General features: G+C 37.2%; 4 protein-coding genes and 1 non-coding gene across 20 annotated transcripts; 4 read left to right on the forward strand and 1 right to left on the reverse strand.

The window, feature by feature from the left end:
• The first annotated feature begins 404 nt into the window (after window positions 1-404).
• On the forward strand, window positions 405-4,591 carry LOC112181851. 14 transcript variants are annotated; one of them, XR_005804690.1, is made up of 7 exons: window positions 405-1,165; window positions 1,274-1,418; window positions 1,691-1,811; window positions 2,203-2,306; window positions 2,392-2,534; window positions 2,837-2,952; window positions 3,336-4,576. It is a non-coding gene; the product is annotated as an uncharacterized LOC112181851 (transcript). The 14 variants fall into 14 exon arrangements; XR_005804691.1 differs by having other exon boundaries at window positions 409-1,165; window positions 2,225-2,306; XR_005804697.1 differs by lacking the exons at window positions 2,203-2,306; window positions 2,392-2,534 and having other exon boundaries at window positions 420-1,165; window positions 3,336-3,541; window positions 3,956-4,074; window positions 4,267-4,591.
• Window positions 4,592-7,084: 2,493 nt separating this feature from the next.
• LOC112182231 (chaperone protein dnaJ GFA2, mitochondrial) lies at window positions 7,085-14,080 on the forward strand. Of its 2 annotated transcripts, XM_024320675.2 has the most exons (18): window positions 7,088-7,347; window positions 7,436-7,550; window positions 7,760-7,825; window positions 8,047-8,132; window positions 8,643-8,726; window positions 8,803-8,841; window positions 9,477-9,560; window positions 10,086-10,130; window positions 10,217-10,304; window positions 10,420-10,484; window positions 10,577-10,651; window positions 11,400-11,472; window positions 11,983-12,074; window positions 12,164-12,235; window positions 12,497-12,553; window positions 12,692-12,740; window positions 13,428-13,494; window positions 13,604-14,080. In XM_024320675.2, exons 1-18 carry the CDS (start codon window positions 7,288-7,290, stop codon window positions 13,695-13,697), a joined length of 1,311 nt encoding a protein of 436 aa, XP_024176443.1. In that variant the 5' UTR covers window positions 7,088-7,287; the 3' UTR covers window positions 13,698-14,080. The 2 variants fall into 2 exon arrangements, with proteins under 2 accessions (XP_040368690.1, XP_024176443.1); XM_040512756.1 differs by lacking the exon at window positions 10,086-10,130 and having other exon boundaries at window positions 7,085-7,347; window positions 13,604-13,697.
• A 599-nt stretch (window positions 14,081-14,679) lies between these two features.
• LOC112191843 (E3 ubiquitin-protein ligase Praja-1) lies at window positions 14,680-15,348 on the reverse strand. Its single transcript, XM_024331280.1, has one exon. The coding sequence runs from the start codon at window positions 15,346-15,348 to the stop codon at window positions 14,680-14,682; it is 669 nt and encodes a 222-aa protein (XP_024187048.1).
• Window positions 15,349-15,780: 432 nt separating this feature from the next.
• On the forward strand, window positions 15,781-18,486 carry LOC112182638. The gene is made up of 7 exons (XM_024321148.2): window positions 15,781-16,162; window positions 16,257-16,430; window positions 16,532-16,624; window positions 16,712-16,780; window positions 17,303-17,509; window positions 17,806-17,931; window positions 18,081-18,486. Exons 1-7 carry the CDS (start codon window positions 15,935-15,937, stop codon window positions 18,234-18,236), a joined length of 1,053 nt encoding a protein of 350 aa, XP_024176916.1. The 5' UTR covers window positions 15,781-15,934; the 3' UTR covers window positions 18,237-18,486.
• Window positions 18,487-18,636: 150 nt separating this feature from the next.
• LOC112182639 (protein LIM1) lies at window positions 18,637-19,873 on the forward strand. Of its 2 annotated transcripts, none has more exons than XM_024321150.2 (2): window positions 18,637-19,518; window positions 19,629-19,873. In XM_024321150.2, exon 1 carries the CDS (start codon window positions 19,166-19,168, stop codon window positions 19,481-19,483), a length of 318 nt encoding a protein of 105 aa, XP_024176918.1. In that variant the 5' UTR covers window positions 18,637-19,165; the 3' UTR covers window positions 19,484-19,518; window positions 19,629-19,873. The 2 variants fall into 2 exon arrangements, 1 of the variants encoding a protein (XP_024176918.1); XR_005804613.1 differs by having other exon boundaries at window positions 19,334-19,475.
• Window positions 19,874-19,980: the final 107 nt, after the last annotated feature.

Here is a 19,980-nt window from a genome sequence, read left to right on the forward strand (position 1 = left end):
CGCCACACTGTTTTCCGTGGTGTGAATCATTTCTCATTATTGAGACGACAGTTGTAAAATTTCCGTCTTCTAATATGAATTCAACCAACGGGTGTTTTTCATATTGGAATTATGAATTGCTTCAGAAGACGTTTATAAATAGAAGCGTGGTGTGAGGTTAAAATAGTTATAGGGTGGCAAGTTTCCCACCATTTGGCACCACTTAAATTTCACCAGCATGTAGTGGTGATACCACGGTTAACTTAAAACTGTGGTCTGAATCCATAGGTTTGCAAGAGAGAAACATGCCCACCAACATTTCCCCCCAATTATTTCCTCCCATCCTCTCCCCCCAACCCATTTCCCTCCACCCAGGCAACAATGGGAGGCAAATTGAAAATTTAAAAGTAGCATTCACACAACAGTTATGTAAAAACCATTGTCTGATGGCTTGCACATGCATCAAATAATATGTGTGCCAATGAGCCACCATTCAGACCAATTAGTACACTTGAAAAAAAAAAAAGGCCCTAGACCCACCACACAATATCATTTACTCCACCACAACTCCGACAGACCGACACAGAGTGAATACTCTCTTCGACACAGCCTCTTTCACTCTCTCGACAACTCTCCTAAAACAAACTCTTTCAATCTCCTCAGTTATATATATTTTGGTCATTCTTCAAAGCACCTAAGATTTCTCTCTCTTAGTTTTTCAATATCCAAATCTCCTCATCTCTATTACACCTAAGATCTGCCTCTCTCACTCACTCCAGATCTCATCAGAAGAGAGATGTCCGGTATGGGAGACAGGTATGTGGGCACAAGACGGAGTGAGGATCCGAAGGCTGGAGAAGCAAATTAGGGTTTTCCGAACCTGACCTCAGTCAGATCTTCAGTCATTGCCTCACTCGTGGAAGCCCCTTGGCTAATTAGGGTTTTGGGAATTGGGGAAACTGGACCCTGAGGAATTGGGGATTTTAGGGTTTAGGAGGAGGGGTTGAGGGTGTAGAAGATAAGGTCACCGAATTAAGGTGATACCGAGGGAGGCAAGGGAGTCGTCGGGAGAGGCGGAGAGAAGAGGGAGCGTCGGAGATGGATTCGGAGAGGGATTGTTTGAGGTGGTGGAGAGAACACAGATTCGGGACCTCGATTCAGAGAGTCTGTTTGGACTCAATAGCAGGTCAGTTATCATATATCTTTCAGATTCTGTGTAATTTGAATTGGGTTTCTGGTTTTCTTGGTTGGGTTGCATCCTTATTTTGATTGGTTTAATTACCGACGACCTCAGAGCTTGAATTTACGAATTGGAATATAGAGCATGAATAATTCAAAAGCAAGTGATTTAATTACTGGGCTTGGAGATAAAGATGGACGACGAAGTCCGCTTGGTTCCCTTCTATTCCATCAATTCAAGCCATACATTAAACATTGAGGTACTCTAAGTTTGCATAATTTTTTTTTTTTGATTAAGATAGAAGCACCCAGCTTCTGTCCTTTGTTGTTTGACTTGAATCGAACACAAACTCGTAGCAATTTGACAATCATACTCAGTTATATATATTTTGGTCATTCTTCAAAGCACCTGGATAGAGGCTTTTGTTCTTTATCATTTAGTTATCGTATAAAGCAAAGTTGGAGCATCCTTTTGACATGTCTAACAATCATGCTTTTAATTATAGCACTGAATCTGTTTTTTATATGACAGGTCTTGATTATATGTCCACCGCCAAGCTTTCTCACAACTGAACACATGAACTTGCTCCCCATTGACTTGATTTTGAAGGATACTTGACCACAACAATAATTTGGTGTTCGTGTCCTCCGAGGTAAGACAAAGAAAATGGCTTCCTTTCATTCTTCCTGCTAGCTATTTCATTCCTTTGTTCCAGTCATTTCAAACCTTAACTTATTATGAAGATCTATTTCATCCATTCATTGACTTTAAAGAAATCAAAGTAGTTCACAAGGAGCCTAGACACATAAGTGAACTCATTTGCCTAGTTCTATCAAGTAATTTTGATAGACATCATAAAGGTTTAACACTGAGAGTCCACCAATCACTTATAGAGGAAAGCAACTGCACTTGTCATTGCCTTTTAGTGATGCAGAGTTGACATAAGGCTATGGTTTTGTCCGTGTCAACTAGCAAAAACTTTTTGCTTGGGGAAAATGGTTTTTTGTTGCCATTTGTGTCTTGCTTCTAAATTGCTTCCATAGTTTCCCTGTGTTTGGGTAGCAGAGTGGAGATAAGGCAATGGTTTTATGCTTTGTGGAGTTTGTGGATCCAAAGTGTGCTTTCACAGCTATGGAAGCTCTACAAGGTATCATATGTGCAATATCCATGATCTCTCTGCTTAGACTAAAAGACAGAATGCTCAGCCATGATTTCATTCGATTATGTTACAGGGACTCTTGTTTTGGCTCTAATTGGTGGTCATTTAAAACTTTGTTGGTTTTTGCTGTAACGGTTCTGTGCTACTTTGCTATTCTATCTATTTGATTTGCTTTGCTGGAGATTATATCTAGTACAATAGGATCATTGTAAACAGGTATATCCCAACTTTAGTTGATTATGTGGCCTATTCCTCTAAGGGTTTATCTTTTGGATCCTTCCTGGGCACAGGACAATGAAGCTTAGAAGTAAAACAGGGCATATCAATACCGTAAGACAGTAGGAACTAAAAAGCATAGAGTATATATGAATTGAAACTATAATGAAATGACTGAAAGCTATGAAACTAAGTAAAGGTTTTTTTGTTCTGTATCTTATTTCTTATGTGTGTAATTCTTGTTCATTGTTTATCAAGTTCTAAATTTGCAACTCTGTTCATTGAATCTTGAATTTATGCAGGTATGTCCAGAACTACAAGGAAAAGGTGAAGTTGGAGCATAGGTTCTGAAGTGCACAGTTGGGAAAGGAGGATGAGAGGCAGAGCTTTTAGCAACATTTTTTTGGAGATTTGCAGGGTATGAAAAACTCATGTGTAGTTTAAATTTCACTTTAAGTTTTTTTTTTTATGTGGATTGGTGTGTAGTGTGCACACCGATATTGTTTGATTTGGTTGACAGTAAATTTGCCAACCTAGGATCTATGCTTTAATGAAGTAATTTGCCAACCTGCATGTATTTCTTTGACTTTTGTTTTAGATGAATTCCAGTTATGGTAATGTACTGCTTGGTCTCATACCCTTAGTTTATAATTCTGTAGTGGTATTCAATCAATTCAAAGTAGTTCAATGTATACTTTTAACGGATTTTGATTTTTGTTTGGGAGTAATTTTCAATGAGCATGCATCTTCTTCTGTTTGGCTATAGATATTGAAAAAAAGAACTTGCGTTTTGGATTGCAGGGAGCAACAATGGTTGATCAGATTGTGACTATCTGTTGAATGACCAAATAATGAGATGCCAGTAAGTTTACTTGAAAGTTGTCTGCAATTTGTTGTTTCCTTTGGCCAAAACTTGCAGTTTATTATTGCAATTTATGCAGGAAGTAAAAATGATGAAAAGAGCTGTTTGTGCTGCATTTGCTGAAAGAGTTTCATCAAATGCTGAGGTAGCTAATAACACCACCACACATCTAACACTTTTAAGAATTGTAACCTGTTGAAAACAAATTCTATACAGGGAAGTAAGTACCTTTTTGCTGTATGTGAGATTTTGCCTGGAAATGGAAACAAGTGTAGAGAACTTATGACGATATTTTAGGGTCTTTATGTAGGGGAATGTTTAATTCTTTGGGCTTTTCAGTGACAGAAGGATGATTGAAATTGATTATGTTTTCCTGTTATTTTCGTGTTAACAGTAGCATCAATCATACTAAACTGTGAGTGAGAACTGTTGATTAGGTAGAATTATGTTTGATTGCGTGATCTTGATTTAAAGTCTAGCAAGAGAGCTTTACCCCTTTTGTATACTTGCACATTTTACCTTAGTATACATCCCTCTCTCACTTTGTCTAATTCCTAAGGTCACAGTGTTTATATATGAACATTTTGGTACTAAGTGTTGCGGATCCTGATGGAACTTGGCGAAACTGCAAGCTCAATATAAAGAACTGCTCATCCGCTCAGCTCAAAACCATTCAAAGTCAGTCTCACAAAAGACATTAATTTCTAATCTATAGTAGACCAATATTAGATCGTTGTTTACATGGCATTTAAATTCTGTTAGTATTTTACAGACTTCGGGTTGCTATCAATGGAATTTTATTGTGTAGTGGTTGTTTCAAATTTGTGTGTGCATTTTTTGCTTTGATATTGAATTTTTTGAAAATTTCAGAGTTGGATTTGAATCTTGAGTACAAGCCAGATGTCAGGGAAGACTTAGAGGCTGTGGGGAAGAAACTTGAAGAATGCACCGGACAATCATGTGGAAGATGGAGCAGTGAGGAAAGCTTTTGAAGTGATAGAGAGAAATTTGTTTAGGTAGAAGTTGTACTGAGGCTAGAAGTTGGTCTTTTTTGGGTTGGCCTTGATTGCAGTTCGCCTTATTTTGTGATCCCTTATTTTGTGGATACATCGGATCCATTTAGAATGCTATGGGATTATAACAGATTTCTATTATGATTAAATTACCATTCTTTTGGTCATTTTTGCTTTCTGAATCTGAATTTTTCCATTACAACAATAGTAGGAAAATATGTCATCTGATGAGGTTTTTAGGGTACAATCAAACAAAATTTCTACAATTCAGACGACGGTTTGTATTGATATCATGGTCTCAAATGTCATGGTACAACAGTTTGAGTTATATGTGTCGTGTGAAAGCACACATGCACTGAATTTTTAAGTCATCACACTACATTTTCCTAAAAAGCGTGGTCTGAGTAGAAGTCACACCACGCTGGAATCCTAAAACCGTGGTATGAGTGGAAGTCACACCACGCTAAAATCCTAAAACAGTGGTATGAGTAGAAGTCACACCACGACATATTTCTGTCGACAGCATGTCGGCAGATCTGCCGGTCCATCAGACGATGAAGTCAGCTGCAAACCGTCGACCCAATGATCGGTATAGGACGGTTGAAAACCGTCGTCTGACAGCGTTTCATCAGACGACGCCTCGATAGACCACGGAAATGCAAAACGTGAGACGACAGTTTTAAACCGTCGTGTGAAGCCTTTTGTGTAGTAGTGATATGAGAGATAATATTCAAACAGTAGTGCACACTCCAATAGACTTCCTAAGAGACTTAAAATGAAGGTTGTCTAAAGGTTTTGTAAACAAGTCAGCTAATTGATTTTCAGTGGGTATGAATTCCAATTCAAGAACATTTACATCAACAAGATCCGAATGAAATGATATCGAATATCAATATGTTTTGTGTGTGAGTGCTGAACATGATTCTTAGATATGTTAATGGCACTAGTGTTGTCACAAAAGATAGACAACTTACCTTGAGGGAAGCCATAGTCATTCAACATTTGTTTCATCCAAAGCATTTGAGTGCAAAAACTACCAACTGCAATGTACTCGGCTTCAGCAATTGAAAGAGACAAACAATTTTGCTTCTTGCTATGCCATGAGACCAGATTGTTTCCACAAAGAAACATCCACCCGAGGTGCTTCTTCGATCATCCACATTTCCTGCCCAATCTGAGTCAGCATAACCTACAATATCAACATTTGAATCAAAGGTGTACACCACCCCATAGTTAGAAGTTCCAGAAACATATCTAATGATGCGTTTGACAGCCTTTAAATGTGATTCTTTAGGATTTGCTTGATATCTAGCACAAACACAACACTAAAAGAGATACCTGGTCTGCTAGCAGTGAGATATACAAGCTTCCTATCATACTTCTATACAAGGTTTGATCAACACTAGCCAGTCAAATCCACATCAAGTTTTAAACTAGTTTCCATGGGATTTCGGACAGCAGTAGCAGTATCCAAACCAAACTATTTCACAAGGTCATTAGCATATTTGGTTTGAGAGATGTAGAGACCATCACTCCTTTGTTGGACTTGCAGACCGACAAAATAATTCAATTTTCCACACAAACTCATTTCAAATTCATTCTTCATGATATCAGTGAATTCTTTAATCAATGAATCTGAAGTTAAGCCAAAAACAATGTCATCCACATAGACTTGAGCAAGAATTAAATGATGAGAAGTTCTTTTTACAAACAAAGTTTTGTTAATTGAACCTCTAGCATAGCCTTTATCTAAAAGACGAGAGGAAAGTCTCTCATACCAAGCTCTAGGGGCTTGTTTCAGGCCATAGAGAGCTTTCTTAATTCTATACATATGATCAGGATGGATAGGATCTATGAATCCTGCAGGTTGTTCAACATAAACTTCTTTTTGAAGAATACCATTTAAAAATGCACTTTTCACATCCATTTGATAAAGAGTAAGCCTTAAATGACATGCAATAGCAAAGAGAAGACGAACAGATTCAAGCCTTGCAACTGGGGTAAATGTTTCATCAAAATCAAGACCTTCAACTTGAGAATACCATCAGCAGACAATATTTAATACTTGATTTTACCCAGAGTCAATTGATTTAATTCGGTTGATCCGTCTTAATATCAATTGATTTAGTCGGAACGGATTTGTTTATTGTCGACGGGCCTTTCATATATCGCCATGTGTCATTCTCAGAGTTTACCTGGTTTTGTTGACTTAAGAGCCACGCGTACATTTTATGTGACCCGCATGCCAACTAAATTTGATCAGTCATAATTTCAAGTGTTGATCGAATTATGTAATTAATTTTATTTTCATTAAATTTTGACATCCACACTACTCAAAAACAATCAGGTTAAAGACGAAATAATTAATTAATTTCAAGAACCTGCAGCGAACGGTAGCACTCTATCTACATCGAGGGTAAAGTCTTTAACCTGATTGTTTTTAACCTAAAGTCTTTAACCAAGTATTCACCAAAAAAAAAAAATGTTAACCAAGTAAAACTGTAAAACAGTAAAAGAGGTAGGGCATTAAAGAGTGAAAAAATGAAGAAGAAGCAGAAGCCTAGTGACCACAAGAGTCCGTGCCTCTGAACCACACGCGCACCAAAATTAGATCCTTAACACGCGCTCGCTCGAAGCAACAGACTTTTTTGTTTTTGGGTTTGTCTCCCACAAGACTGGGCTCTGTCTCTGCTCCGTCCACTACTAGAACCTTCCCCCACTCTCTCCAAATTTAGGGTTTCTCCAGGGTTTATCACACACCAAAACCCCCTCAGACCCAAAAAAAAAAAGATAAAAAAAAAAAAAAAAGCAAAATCCCAATTTCACTAAAGACTCAACCTCTCTGTTCGATTGATTGATCGATAGAGCTTCCCCCCAAATGGGTGGCTCCAATGGCGTCAGGCTGTTTTACTCTCTCGCTCGCCGCCCCACACCCTCCGTATTTCTCTTCCTCCTTTATACAATCAATTCCAAATTCGAATTATTATCATTTTCATTCTAATCGCTTGGATTTGAATTGGTTTTAGGTATACGCCAGAGTGTTTGGAGGTGGTGGTTATAGGACATTTAACACTGGGATTTGCAACAATCCCAGGGTTTTAGGAAATCCTTCTTCTACTACTACTACTATTACCAGTAATGGTATGTCAAGCGCACACCTTTTCAGTTTTCTTTTTTCTTCAGTTTAAGAATTGGGTTCCCTACTTGTGTTTTGGGAAAGGAAATTTAGATGAAATGAGGCCCTTGTTGAAATATTCGAGTTTATGGTGAATTGTTCTTAATCTAGTGATAAACAGAATCATCAAGTTTTCTTATTCCTTTCTCAATGGACCCTTTTCTTTCTTTGCCAGTTTACAGAAGGTTTCCGGGAGCTCTGAGTACCAATTGGACTACAGTGAGATCAATTCATGGAACTGGTATTCATTTTGATTTTTTTTTTGTTTAGTTTATGTAGTTATTGTTATTCACATTTCTGTTTATCGACACCATCTACAAATGCGAAATACTGGAGCTTAAGGTTTTGTTTACTGTGTCACACAGTTTCTTATATTACCACACCATTATTTGTTGTTACTTTGATATACGTAAAAGAGTTGAATTTATTTTGTGTGGGCTTGCACTTTCTTTTGTGTGCCAGCATCTATGGCTGCGAGAGATTACTATGAGACACTTGGGGTTAGCAGGAACGCAAGTGCATCAGAAATAAAGAAAGCTTATTATGGGGTAGGTTCTGCCTCACTTCTGTTTTTCTTAATTTGCATATACATGCAGAGTCAAGTATTATAGCATGTAGAAATTTCATTTCTAAAAGACATTTTACTGTAATTATATGAAATTTCAGTTTTAAACAGATTAAGAACTTTAGATTTTTGTTCTTTCAGACGTCCTATCTGTGATTTTTGGTTCTCCTGTAGGAAGAATAAAAGGAATCTACGTTTATGATGTGCGATGTAGTAGTCTTTTGTTATGCATGCTGCAAGTTTACTTTATTTGTCAATCTATGCTAATTTGTAGAGTTATAATGCATATCTATCTCCCAAGATCTTTTTTTTCTTTTAATGATGTGCGATGTAGAAGTCTTTTTTAATGCATGCTGAAAGTTTACTTTGTTTGTCGATGTGTGCTCATTATAATGCATATACTATCTCCAAGATCTTTTTTTTTTTTCAAATTTTTTATTATGCTTAGAACAATGCTATATTTGGTACTTCATCTCCCTTATTTATATTTCAGCTAGCAAAGAAGCTCCATCCAGACACAAACAAAGAAGATCCCGATGCAGAAAGGAAGTTTCAAGAAGTTTCAAAGGCGTATGAGGTCACTTTCTAATCCAGAGTTTGTTTACTAATTCCTGTCAATGTACTTAAAGTCAGCTTCGTTAATGTTGTTGTAGGTATTGAAAGATGACGAGAAGCGTCAACAATATGATGAGGTATCACTTCTTAACTTTAGTTTTACCCCTTCTGCCATCTATTATGAAATGATAGACTGCTAAAGTGCCTGACTATTGTGGCCGAGTAGGATTTGGAATGGGTCCTTAGTATTTTGACTATTTTCTTGTAAGACATTGTATTTGTTTTGCGAGTTTTACATGGCACAAACTACATCGGGATGGAAATGTGCTTTTGTCAAATAGTTTTGCATTCATGTTGATATATGTAGTGTTACATTTAGTTCTTTTTTTTTCCTTCTTTTGGATATCTTTTCATTCCACTATAGGTTGATATATTTGTTTTTTGACTTGAACATGTTAGGGTCTCTTATGGGCTTACACTAAACATTACTGATTCAATTGGTAGTGGCCTTTAACTCCTTGTGTTCACAGTCATACAGAAAAATATGTTGATAGCAAAGTATTCATAGCTATGTTGTTTGTGGATCAATAAGAAAATAGTACCTTTCTGCTCCATATTCCTCTTTACTGAAGAACTCAAATTAAACTTATTTTTCAACGGTTTCTGTTCATTTTTCGTACAACATGTCAACCCATTATGAGATTGACTCACTTTTGTTTATCTATTGCATAATTTTATGTCTGCGCTGATGCCAATAAGTTTACTCCTGCAGGTTGGCCATGCTGCATTTGAAGAACAAGGCTCGGGCTTTCCCAATGATTTCAGGAATCCGTTTAAAGACATATTTGATGATAATGTAATAACATTTTCCTTACCTTTGTTTCCCTGTTGAGAATTTTGTTATCACTTGGAATTTTAAATCTTAGATAAAAATTTTGAACAGAAAATATTGCCATTTAGCCAGAATCGGGTATTGCATGTATGTTGTTGCAAATGCAATCATAAATTGATTATTTACGCAAACTCGTAAATTTTCTCAGTGATTTGCAAGGAATCCTTCGCGATTACAAAACCTTTTCCACTTGACATGGATGTGGCTCTAGATACATTTATAGAGATACACTCCAACATTATGATGTTACTATTTCAAGTTTGTTTGTAGTTCGTATCTTAGGCTGATTTATTCAGTGTCTTACTCAAAGTTTTGAATATCTTGATGAGAGAATGTGTTCACATGTTTTTATCTACAATATGATATTTTGTATATGTTATCTGAATTATTAGATCTTGCACATTTGTTTTGGTTTTAAATTAGCCCTTTTGTTTTAATGGAATGTTATGTGCATGTTAATGGTTGGGCGCTGCATATGATGGAGATTAGATCTTCAACATGTTCCGTCAGAATTTTGGTGGTCAAGATATCAAGGTTTCTCTCCATTCTAAATGCATTTTGTTGATCGAGGTGCTTTGGAGTCTGTTCCATGACATGTGTTTCTTTTCTGATGATAACAGGTTGCTTTGGAACTATCCTTCATGGAAGCTGTTCAGGGATGTGCCAAAACTGTGACATTTCAGGCTGCAGTGCCCTGTGAAGCATGCGGTATGCTGATTTTTCTATTGCTCACTTCTAAATGTTTTTGCTATTTTTGCAATTTACAATACTGTTGTGGCATTTGTTTCTAATTCTAATAGCTAGTGCATCTGGATCTTTCTAGGTGGAAGTGGTGTTCCCCCTGGCACCAGACCAGAATCATGTAAGCGCTGTAAAGGGTCTGGCATGGTCAGTTTTACTGAGGACTGAAATCTTATCACTTCTTTAAGATAAGGGATATCATATGCCCTTGTTAACTATTGGTTTTTCTGCTTATCCAGACTTTCATGCAAACTGGTCCATTTAGGATGCAGACAACATGTTCTCAATGTGGTGGGACTGGTAAAAATTACACGGTATGGCTCACATATTGTCGATAAATAATGGATTGTCAATACTCTTAAGTTTAACTGTATATTATTTCTAGAGATATCACATCATTAATTTTGAATTCTAGCTTTGTTGTGCCTAGTGTTCTAACCTTGTTACTTCCTACATGTTTTGTTATCACCTTTTGTAGCTACCTATTTTCTGATACACAAAGAGATGATACTATGAAGTAACTTATTTTGGTAAAATATGTATAAAGCAAGTTGCAAGATTGCTTGCCAGTTTTGATACTCCCTGAGGAGAGTACGGAGACTCGTATAGGGAAAGTAGTATATGGGGATTGCAGGAATGCTTTGGCTAGGAACCCATATTTATCAATAAAGAAGTGAGAAAAGAGGCACAAACATCGAATAAAAATCAACCTTCTATGTCCCTATGTTCCATATACATAAAGTTCACTTCAAATAAAAAAAACCAAGTTCCAAAAATACTTATAGGTGGCTCCAAGAATAAGTACTTCTATGCCAAATGTAATTTTGATATCTTCCTATATTACAAGTATCCAAGTAGGCATTTACATCTACACAAACATTGGTTTTCGTAGCTGAGATTCACTTTTATTGATCTTGTGGAATTGTGGAATCGTGGAAAGGTTAATTTCAATGTTGGTTTCCTATTGTGTATTTGTTTATAAATGTTTGCTATTAATTATATTAATAGTTTTGAGTTCGAGTAAGATATAATTAATGTTCTTATTATTTATTATTATTTCAGAGACTTTGCGACTCATGTAATGGAAAACGGGTCAAATTTGGAATGAAGTCAGTCAAGTTAGATATCATGCCAGGTATTTTCTAAACTTTGAGGCATTGGAAATGTTACCAACTGGTCAATTTATTTTTGCAGTCTGGTGACATTTATTTTTTCCTGAATCATTTTCGTTTGTAGTATTGAATGATTGATATGCTTTTGGTTTTGTGTCCTTTCTGTCACATTGGGAACTTATATTCATGTTTTGGTTATAACTCATGCTACGTATGAGTTTATTATCATTGTTTCAGTATTTTACGAGTGTTTACTGTATAAAAAAATATCTGCTATGTGTTTGTTATGAACACCTATGATGTTGTCATTCTATTTGATTGCTTCACATTCAAAAAAAATAAAAAATCCACTGGAAAGAAATGTGGAAGTAAAATTTTTCTTGGGCTAAGACATACAGAAAGTTGTCACTTTGTTACCAAAATAACATTAATGTCATTTGTTACAAAGAGGTCACCCTACATATTAGTGCTATATGTGCTAGTTTCTGTAATGGGGACTGTGAATGTGATGACCCTTTGGTTTGCATTTACAGGAGTAGACAATAATGAAACTATACGGGTATTTGGTAGCGGTGGAGCTGATCCCGATGGAAATCAGCCTGGTGATCTTTATGTTACCATTAAGGTGTGAGCTCTTAATCCTTGATTTCCTTATTTATTTTTCATATTATTATTTGTTGATAATGAACTTTACATATGTGATGTGTTTTACAGGTTAGGGAAGACCCAGTTTTCCGTAGGGATGGTGCCGATATTCATGTAGATGCTGTCCTGAGTATCACTCAGGTATGCTTATATATTTTGAATACGTAAAACTCTTTAAGAGTAGAGAAAGAGGGAATTATTTTTACTTTTTTAACCTCGACAGTATTATTCACCTCGAGGTTACCAACAATCTCAAGAACAAATGATCTTTGTTCAGTTTTATTCGAGTATTTTGTGTTGGAACACTAAAATTGTCTTGTATACTAATATATCTTGTGATATTTAGTTATTTATCATACTTACATCTTCTTTACTGAGGTTTGGTGGAATGCTTTTGTGCAGGCAATTTTGGGAGGAACTATCCAGGTCCCAACTCTTACAGGGGATGTTGTACTAAAGGTTTGCTTCTGAAACTCATGGATGATCAGCATCTTGTAATGAAACTGAAAGAGACTGAAAAATGGGTCCCATGTAAAGGTTTTTTTTTGTTATAATACTTGACGGTGGCTATATTTTGAAATGCAATTTCATTTTCAGGTCCGTGCAGGTACGCAACCTGGACAGAAGGTAGTCTTAAAGAAGAAAGGTAAAGGAATCAGACTAAAGCCTTCTTCTTATTGTTTACTTGATATTTTTTTGCATTGAATAATTATCCATTTTTGACTTTAAATAGTTTTAATTGACCTTCAAATAGATCAGGGTTCAACACGACTTATTATTATTATTATTTTTTTTTTTTAATGATATGGAGTTTTAAGCTTTGGTCAACCTTTTCTGTTTTAAAGCAGAGATGAACTTTTATGTTACTTGGTTGTAACTTGTAAGCTTGTCTTTGTCTTTGGTGCCACCCCTTGCTATGTCTTGTAGTATAGATGTTTTATGCAGCAAAGGTTATGATTGTCCTTGGTATTAACAGTTGCATTTATTTCTTTGTCTTCAGTTATTGGTGTTGCATTTGCATAAGCATTTAACTACTAAGTTGTTGCAGAGTATGGTTTGTTAAAGGGGGGAATAATGGGTGTAATGGAGCCATTATTGTTTCTTTGCAATGTCATCATGGTTACATCCTGATACGCTGAACCTGACCTGAGTCTGATTATAACTGACATTAACGGGCAATCGATTGTGTTGTTTAAATAGCTGGATATGCTCTAATACTATTGTATTTGTAGTCCATGACATGTTCCATTTTCTTTGCAATTAGTAATGTCACAAGTATGCCTACTATATCAATAGTCAACTCTTCACTGTTCCTCCTGGTGATTTGTGACAGGAATCAAGACAAGGAGCTCTTATTCCTTTGGCGATCAATATGTGCACTTTAATGTCAGCATCCCAACGTATGTTCTGTCTTTGCTTCATCCTTTACAGCTTGTTTAGGACTATAAAACCTGTTGTTTTGGTTCTAGGTGAAATCTGAATAATCTAACATGCTCGACTTTTATGCAGGAATCTGACTCAAAGACAACGTGAATTAATCGAAGAGTTTTCCAAAGAGGAACAAGGGGAATACGGTAAGCGTGAGGCTGCAGGAGCATCTTGATATAATGGTGTTGCAAAGTCCTCTATGTTTGCTAATATATCACACATTGGAGTGTCGTGCTTAGCTAGAAGAGCAGAGGAATGAGAGGGAAAAAAAGACCAACCAATTGTCGAAGAGTTGTTTTAGGTTCCAGTTAGCAGTTCTATTTGTAAGGTTATGTAATTTTCTTCTCCTGCAAGTCATAAATGGTACTTCCGATTTAGACGAGGAGACCTGTGATGATGGTGCAGTATTTTTGCGGCAGTGTACATATCATTTGAATTGAAATCTCACAACTATAATGGACTAGATCATGTCCCTATTATTTTTGTTTGCACCAAATGTATTGAATAATAATCTATATTGTCCTAAGCAAGGACTCAAAATATTCTCGATTTCCTCAATATTTCTGATTTTGACAAATATTAATATTAGTTTTCACATCTTTCTGAGATGATTATACAACTTTTATTCAAAATTGTGGTAAAATTTCCATCAATATCCCAGATATTCTTGATATTTTCATCAAAACTCTTTTTTGTTTTGTTTTGGTGAACAAGATTGTGGCTGAGTGAGCTATCACTCAGGGACTTGGAGCAATTTGAGTATGACCCCTCTTGAAGGGATGTTTTTCATAAGTTGGGTTTCGAACTAGATCCTTCTATTATTAGAAGAAGTCCTGCAGTGTTCATACCACTTGTAGTGTTGCATGCTTGCACTAAACAAACTCCATTGGGTATATTTCCAGGACTTTTGATATTTTGGTCATCGGTCCTAAGAAGATCAATAATTTGATATGATATTTCTTGTGGAAACTCTGTGGATATCTTCTGAAGGTTTTTTGGTTTTTTGGTACATAATAAAAGATGATACATTTTAGTTTAGTAGCAACCAAACCGTCTTTTTTTGTTTTTAATTTACAGGACTAGTAATAGATGAGACAGCAGCAGAGCACCTCTTAATCTTGGCAGGTTGAGCAGGGGACTGATTGGTACAGCAGGGCTTAATCTTCTTCTGTTGGCATTGGGTATCGGCAGAGGGGACACATGTGGCTGATCTCCAGGCATTGAACAATGCAGTGTACATGAAAATGGTGTCGGCAGGGCAACCGAGTAATGGGTTCTTGTTCAAAATCCTCCAAACAAATAGCACAGGAGGGCGAGCGTGTGATAATATCACTATCGAGTGTCACTGGCTCCAAACCCTCGATTGATGATCTGCTCGCAGGAATCGAATTGGGCCTACATGATTCATGTCCATCCCCATCACCAATGATGCGGTGAGTTGTGTCAAACACACCCACTACAACAGGGAGGTCGGGGTCGACGGCGGCCTCAACCGCCTGGAATAGCTTGTGAACAGTAGCAGGATGCTCATCTTGGGGCACACCCATATTCGAAAGAGACTCGGAGATGAGCGCTTCATACTCCCTATTACTGTCGTAGTTATTGGATAATTGTTGCTTGAAATGAGAAAACTTTACCCAAATCTCTCTTTGCTCTAGTAAAGTACTGGGGCTTTCAAGAACACCCGGATCGCTGACACCTCTGTGCAATATGCTTGACTTGTAGAACTGCAATATGATTGGAAGCTTGTCCTCCTCCAAAGACCCTCTGAAGTTGCCTTCCGGTTTTTGCACCGCAGCGTGACAATAATCAGGAACCACCTGCATTATCGGTTATGGATCTGTATTCCCTATAGATCGAGGCTTCCGTGTATATATAGAATTTTAAAAAGAACCCTCAATTCTAATCCATCTAGGACAAGGATTTGGTCATTTTGGAAATGACAGAGAGACCAAACTTGATTAGGATTACCAAAGTTTGGGAACAACTCTACTAGAATTTAGAACGGCCTTCGAGAGACCCATATCATCTGAAGGTTAAATTAGATAGCGAAGTATAATCTCTTGCAAGATACAATCGATCCATCCCAATAAGATATTAGATATCACTTTTGGTTATGTTTTCCGAGAAGCCAACATGGTAGAGTAGCCGGCTGTTGCCAGATTCCACGTGTCAGGAGGAGAGAGATCTGAATATTGTGTGTACGGAACCCAAAATATAAACAAACAAAAAAGGCAAATGTAATATGCGTGACAGCGAATCAAACACCATTAATGGGAGAGAGGTGAGAGAGAGAGAGAGTGAGATCCCGAAACAGAAAAAAAGCAAAAAAGAAAAAAAAAAATCTCCCGCCATCCCAAAAACGTTAACAAAAACCCTGAAAAAGTCGGAGTCTGGAATATCAAGGGCAAAATGGAGCTGGCGGTGATAGATCTGAGCCCCTACTTGGAATCGGGATCGGAATTGAAGGAGCTGTGCGGCGAGGTCAGTCGGAGTCTCAGAGAAACCGGAGCTCTCTTAGTCAAGGACCCCCGATGTACGGCCCAGGACAACGATCGCTTCCTCGATATGATGGAGAACTACTTCGCCTCTTCTTCCGACTTCAAGCGACTCCACGAGAGGCCCCAATTGCATTACCAGGTTCCTAAATTTCTTTTCATTTTCTTTTTCTTTTTCTTTTTAATTTTTAATTTTTGGTACAAGAAAATTTGAAATCGTCAAACTGTGATTGCAGGTCGGTGTGACTCCCGAGGGCGTGGAAGTGCCCAGAAGCCTGGTTGATGAGGAAATGCAGGAGAAATTGAAGCAAATGCCGAAACAAGTGCAGCCTTCCACTCCCAAGGGCCCTGATTGCAAATGGCGATACATGTGGAGAGTCGGTCCCAGACCATCCAAAACCCGCTTTCAGGTCCCCCCATTTTGTGTTCTTTGCTTGCTTCTCCGAAATTCCGCTTTCGACTAGTGTGTCATTTGCTGTGCTTATTGTGATTGATCCTATTTTTGTGACAGGAACTTAATGCGGAGCCAGTTGTACCTGAGGGTTTTCCTGAGTGGAAAGAAACCATGGATTCATGGGGGTACAAGATGATTTCGGCAATTGAGGTGAGCCTTGATTTTGCCACATTGCTAAAAAAATGCTTGCTTGCATTTGGTTCGTGTAATTTTAAACTTTCTTCTTCTTCTTCTCAGGCTGTTGCTGAAATGGCTGCCATTGGATTTGGTTTGCCAAAGGATGCATTCACTTCCCTTATGCAGCGGGTATGTTTGACTGTACTTATGGTTAACTGAATCTTGTTTTCATGTACCACACTGATTACTAATGGTGAGGCAGCATGGTGGCTAGCCTGTGACAGTAATAGTCATATCCATCACATTTTTCATTTCATCTTGTATATTCATCGCTTTCTTATCTTTACTCACTGTGATGTCCCCAATTATAAGTTGCATTGTAATGCCCTTTCTGTACTTTTCTGTTGCTCCGTAATGCCAGCCAGTAATGGTTTATATCCTTTTGTTTTGGTTTCTGTTCACCCAACTACTGCATAGTTCCATGTATCTAGCAAAGCTTTGCTGCATCAACTTTTTTGTTTCATCGGTATCTTCATGCATCCAACTTGGACTGATGTTTGAAGTCAAATGGTTCTAGCCATTCTTGCTTCACCTTCTATTTCTCTTTCCTCATCTTCTTTTTTACTTTTATCTTTATTTTATTACTCTCTTTTCCATTTGCAAATATTCTGATTTACACTTTATTCTGAGCGCCTTATATTTTGAACCCAGGGACCACACCTTCTAGCTCCAACTGGAAGTGACCTTCAGCGTTATGGCCAAGAGGGTACTGTCTTTGCAGGATATCACTATGACCTGAACTTTTTAACTATTCATGGCAGAAGTAGATTCCCAGGGCTTAATATCTGGCTAAGAAATGGGCAAAAAGTTGAAGTGAAGGTTCCTGTTGGATGTCTGCTTATTCAGACTGGAAAGCAGGTAACAATATCTGCGACAATTGTGCTTAATGATGATCCAAAATAAAAGCTATGCACATATTATGGTAAAAAATAAAATAGAACACACTTTTGAAGCTTAAGAGTTCTCTAACAGTCTAACTGCAAGGTGATATGATTTTTTATTTTTTTTATTTTTATTTTTTTATAGCTGTTAAGCTGGTTGGCTATGGAGATTTGTGCTTACACACACACACACACAGATATATATATATATATATATATATATATATATATATCATTATGCTTGGATGTATTTACACATTACTCAATGTGCAGATAGAATGGTTAACTGGTGGAGATTGCATAGCTGGAATGCATGAAGTTGTTGTAACAGACAGGACAACTGATGCAATCAAACTAGCAAGGGAGCAAAATCGCATCTTATGGAGAGTATCTTCTACTGTGAGTATATCCAGTAATTATTGTCATGGTTACCTTTTTTGCTCTTTTATTTTTAGTTGGTATATTAATCAGATTAATACAAAGAAAAAACAAAAACAAAGGTTCTAAGTTCCTCTTGTGCTTATGTGTGACATTTTTTTGCCATGTAGTTGTTTGGCCACATAGCATCTGATGCTGTCTTGAAGCCCTTAGGCCACTTTGCCGATTCGCCACTTGCGAGTAAATATCCGCCCATCTATGCAGGGGAGTTTGTTGAACAAGAGCTTTCCGTAATCAATCTCAAAGGAAACAAAGGACAACTTTGAGAACTTGTAAAAGGGACTTGTTATCCAAACAGCATCGTGTGGAGGCCTTTCAGGATGACATTGACATGAGTTGGAATAAAGGAGGTTGAATTGATTAACTGTGATTGTAGAACAAGCATGGATTACAAAATTGTATTGAGTCAGTGTTTATATCTATGAAACATTTAAGTGAAGAAATTGATCTTCACGGATCCTTAAATTGTCATAATGATATTTATCAATGAACTAAGTTTGGATCTTTCTTGGTTGATTCTATGTTGACTTTTTATCTTAAATTGGTGTACTTTGCCATAGATTTTGCTGTGATTCAAAACTAAAGATGCCTAATTGATATAAATCAGATATTTCTATGAACTTTTGCTTACAGAATAGCAAGCTGCCAATTTTGTTTTTCAAATTATGCTTTTTGTCCATGTGGAGTATTAAGCTCTAATTTTGTAGATTTATACGTATATTGTTGGCTATGCCGATAGGCCATCTTCCTTAAGTAAGGTTGATTCAATGTTTGAGTTAGATCAGTTAAAATGCTGAGAAAGTTCTAAATTCATGGTTTGTTTAGTTAGGTCCAAATGTTAGTCTCTTTAGTCTTTTAGACCATCACTTTGGGCACTTTTGAAAGGTATTGGAGGGTTGCTGAACAATCTTTAGTTCTTTACATATTCATTTGCTAATACTTGAAAAGTTCAAAGGGTCATGAAGGTTATGTTTAACAACTGCTCTACTAGCACACCGAATGTATTTTTGTCCGGTTTCCGTTTACAGATCAGATATGAAGCAGAGATGGGAATAATGGCATCATAGGTGTGACCTCTGGGTAGGATGGAAGTGCGTGGTGCATGGACCTCATCGATCATCTCCTATATATTCGATTTCAGATCCCCATTCTCTAACATTTCAGCATAATTAGTCAGTCGCAGTTCAAATCGAAGATGAGGCACACTAGAAGCTCTAAGGTTCTTGCAACTTTTGTGCTTATGTTAGTGATGACAGGTTTGGTGGTGCATGGTCAAAGCACTACTTGTACTGTTACATTCTTTTCATCACTAATTCAGCTAATACCTTGTAGACCAGCAGTGGTTCCTTTTAGCCCCATCCCACCAAGTGAGGCTTGCTGCACTGCACTTAGAACTTTAGGCCAGTCTTGCCTTTGTGTGCTCGTCAATGGCCCTCCAATCTCTGGCGTTGATCGCAACTTGGCAATTCAGCTCCCGGAGAAGTGCAATGCCAACTTTGAACCATGTAACTGATCTCTTCTAGCTCCTATCTCCCACTTTTGTCTCCGGTATTTGACCCAAGAAGTGTTTAGACATTATATATCATTGTGCACATAATGCTATTGTCCCGAAAATTAATGTATAACTGATCAATCTGGTTTCTTTTTGTTTGTTGCAGGTTCAATTATGAAATAGAAGTTGAGGCATAGAGCTGGGGAGTATTAGTTCTGGAATAAGTCTGTCTTTTAGAGTTATAGGAATCCATCCTTTTGATTTTGTAACATCTAGTTGATAAGAGACTGTCTATTGAGACTTTGCTTTGATTAGAGATCTGTACGCTGTTTTAGTTTGATTTGTGTTGTAATAGATTGCTAGTGTAATAATGGAGTATTTGCAATGACATTGATTTCTCTGTCATTACTACATTTCCATCCTCCTAGCTTGTCATAATATGTAGCAGCAGTCACATTTGACTCTTACAATTGAAAGGTAGAATTTTGATGGATGTACTCAATTCTTAACAGTATTGG

This window comes from Rosa chinensis, chromosome 1 (genome assembly GCF_002994745.2).
Source record: "Rosa chinensis cultivar Old Blush chromosome 1, RchiOBHm-V2, whole genome shotgun sequence".
NCBI classification, from domain to species: domain Eukaryota; kingdom Viridiplantae; phylum Streptophyta; class Magnoliopsida; order Rosales; family Rosaceae; genus Rosa; species Rosa chinensis.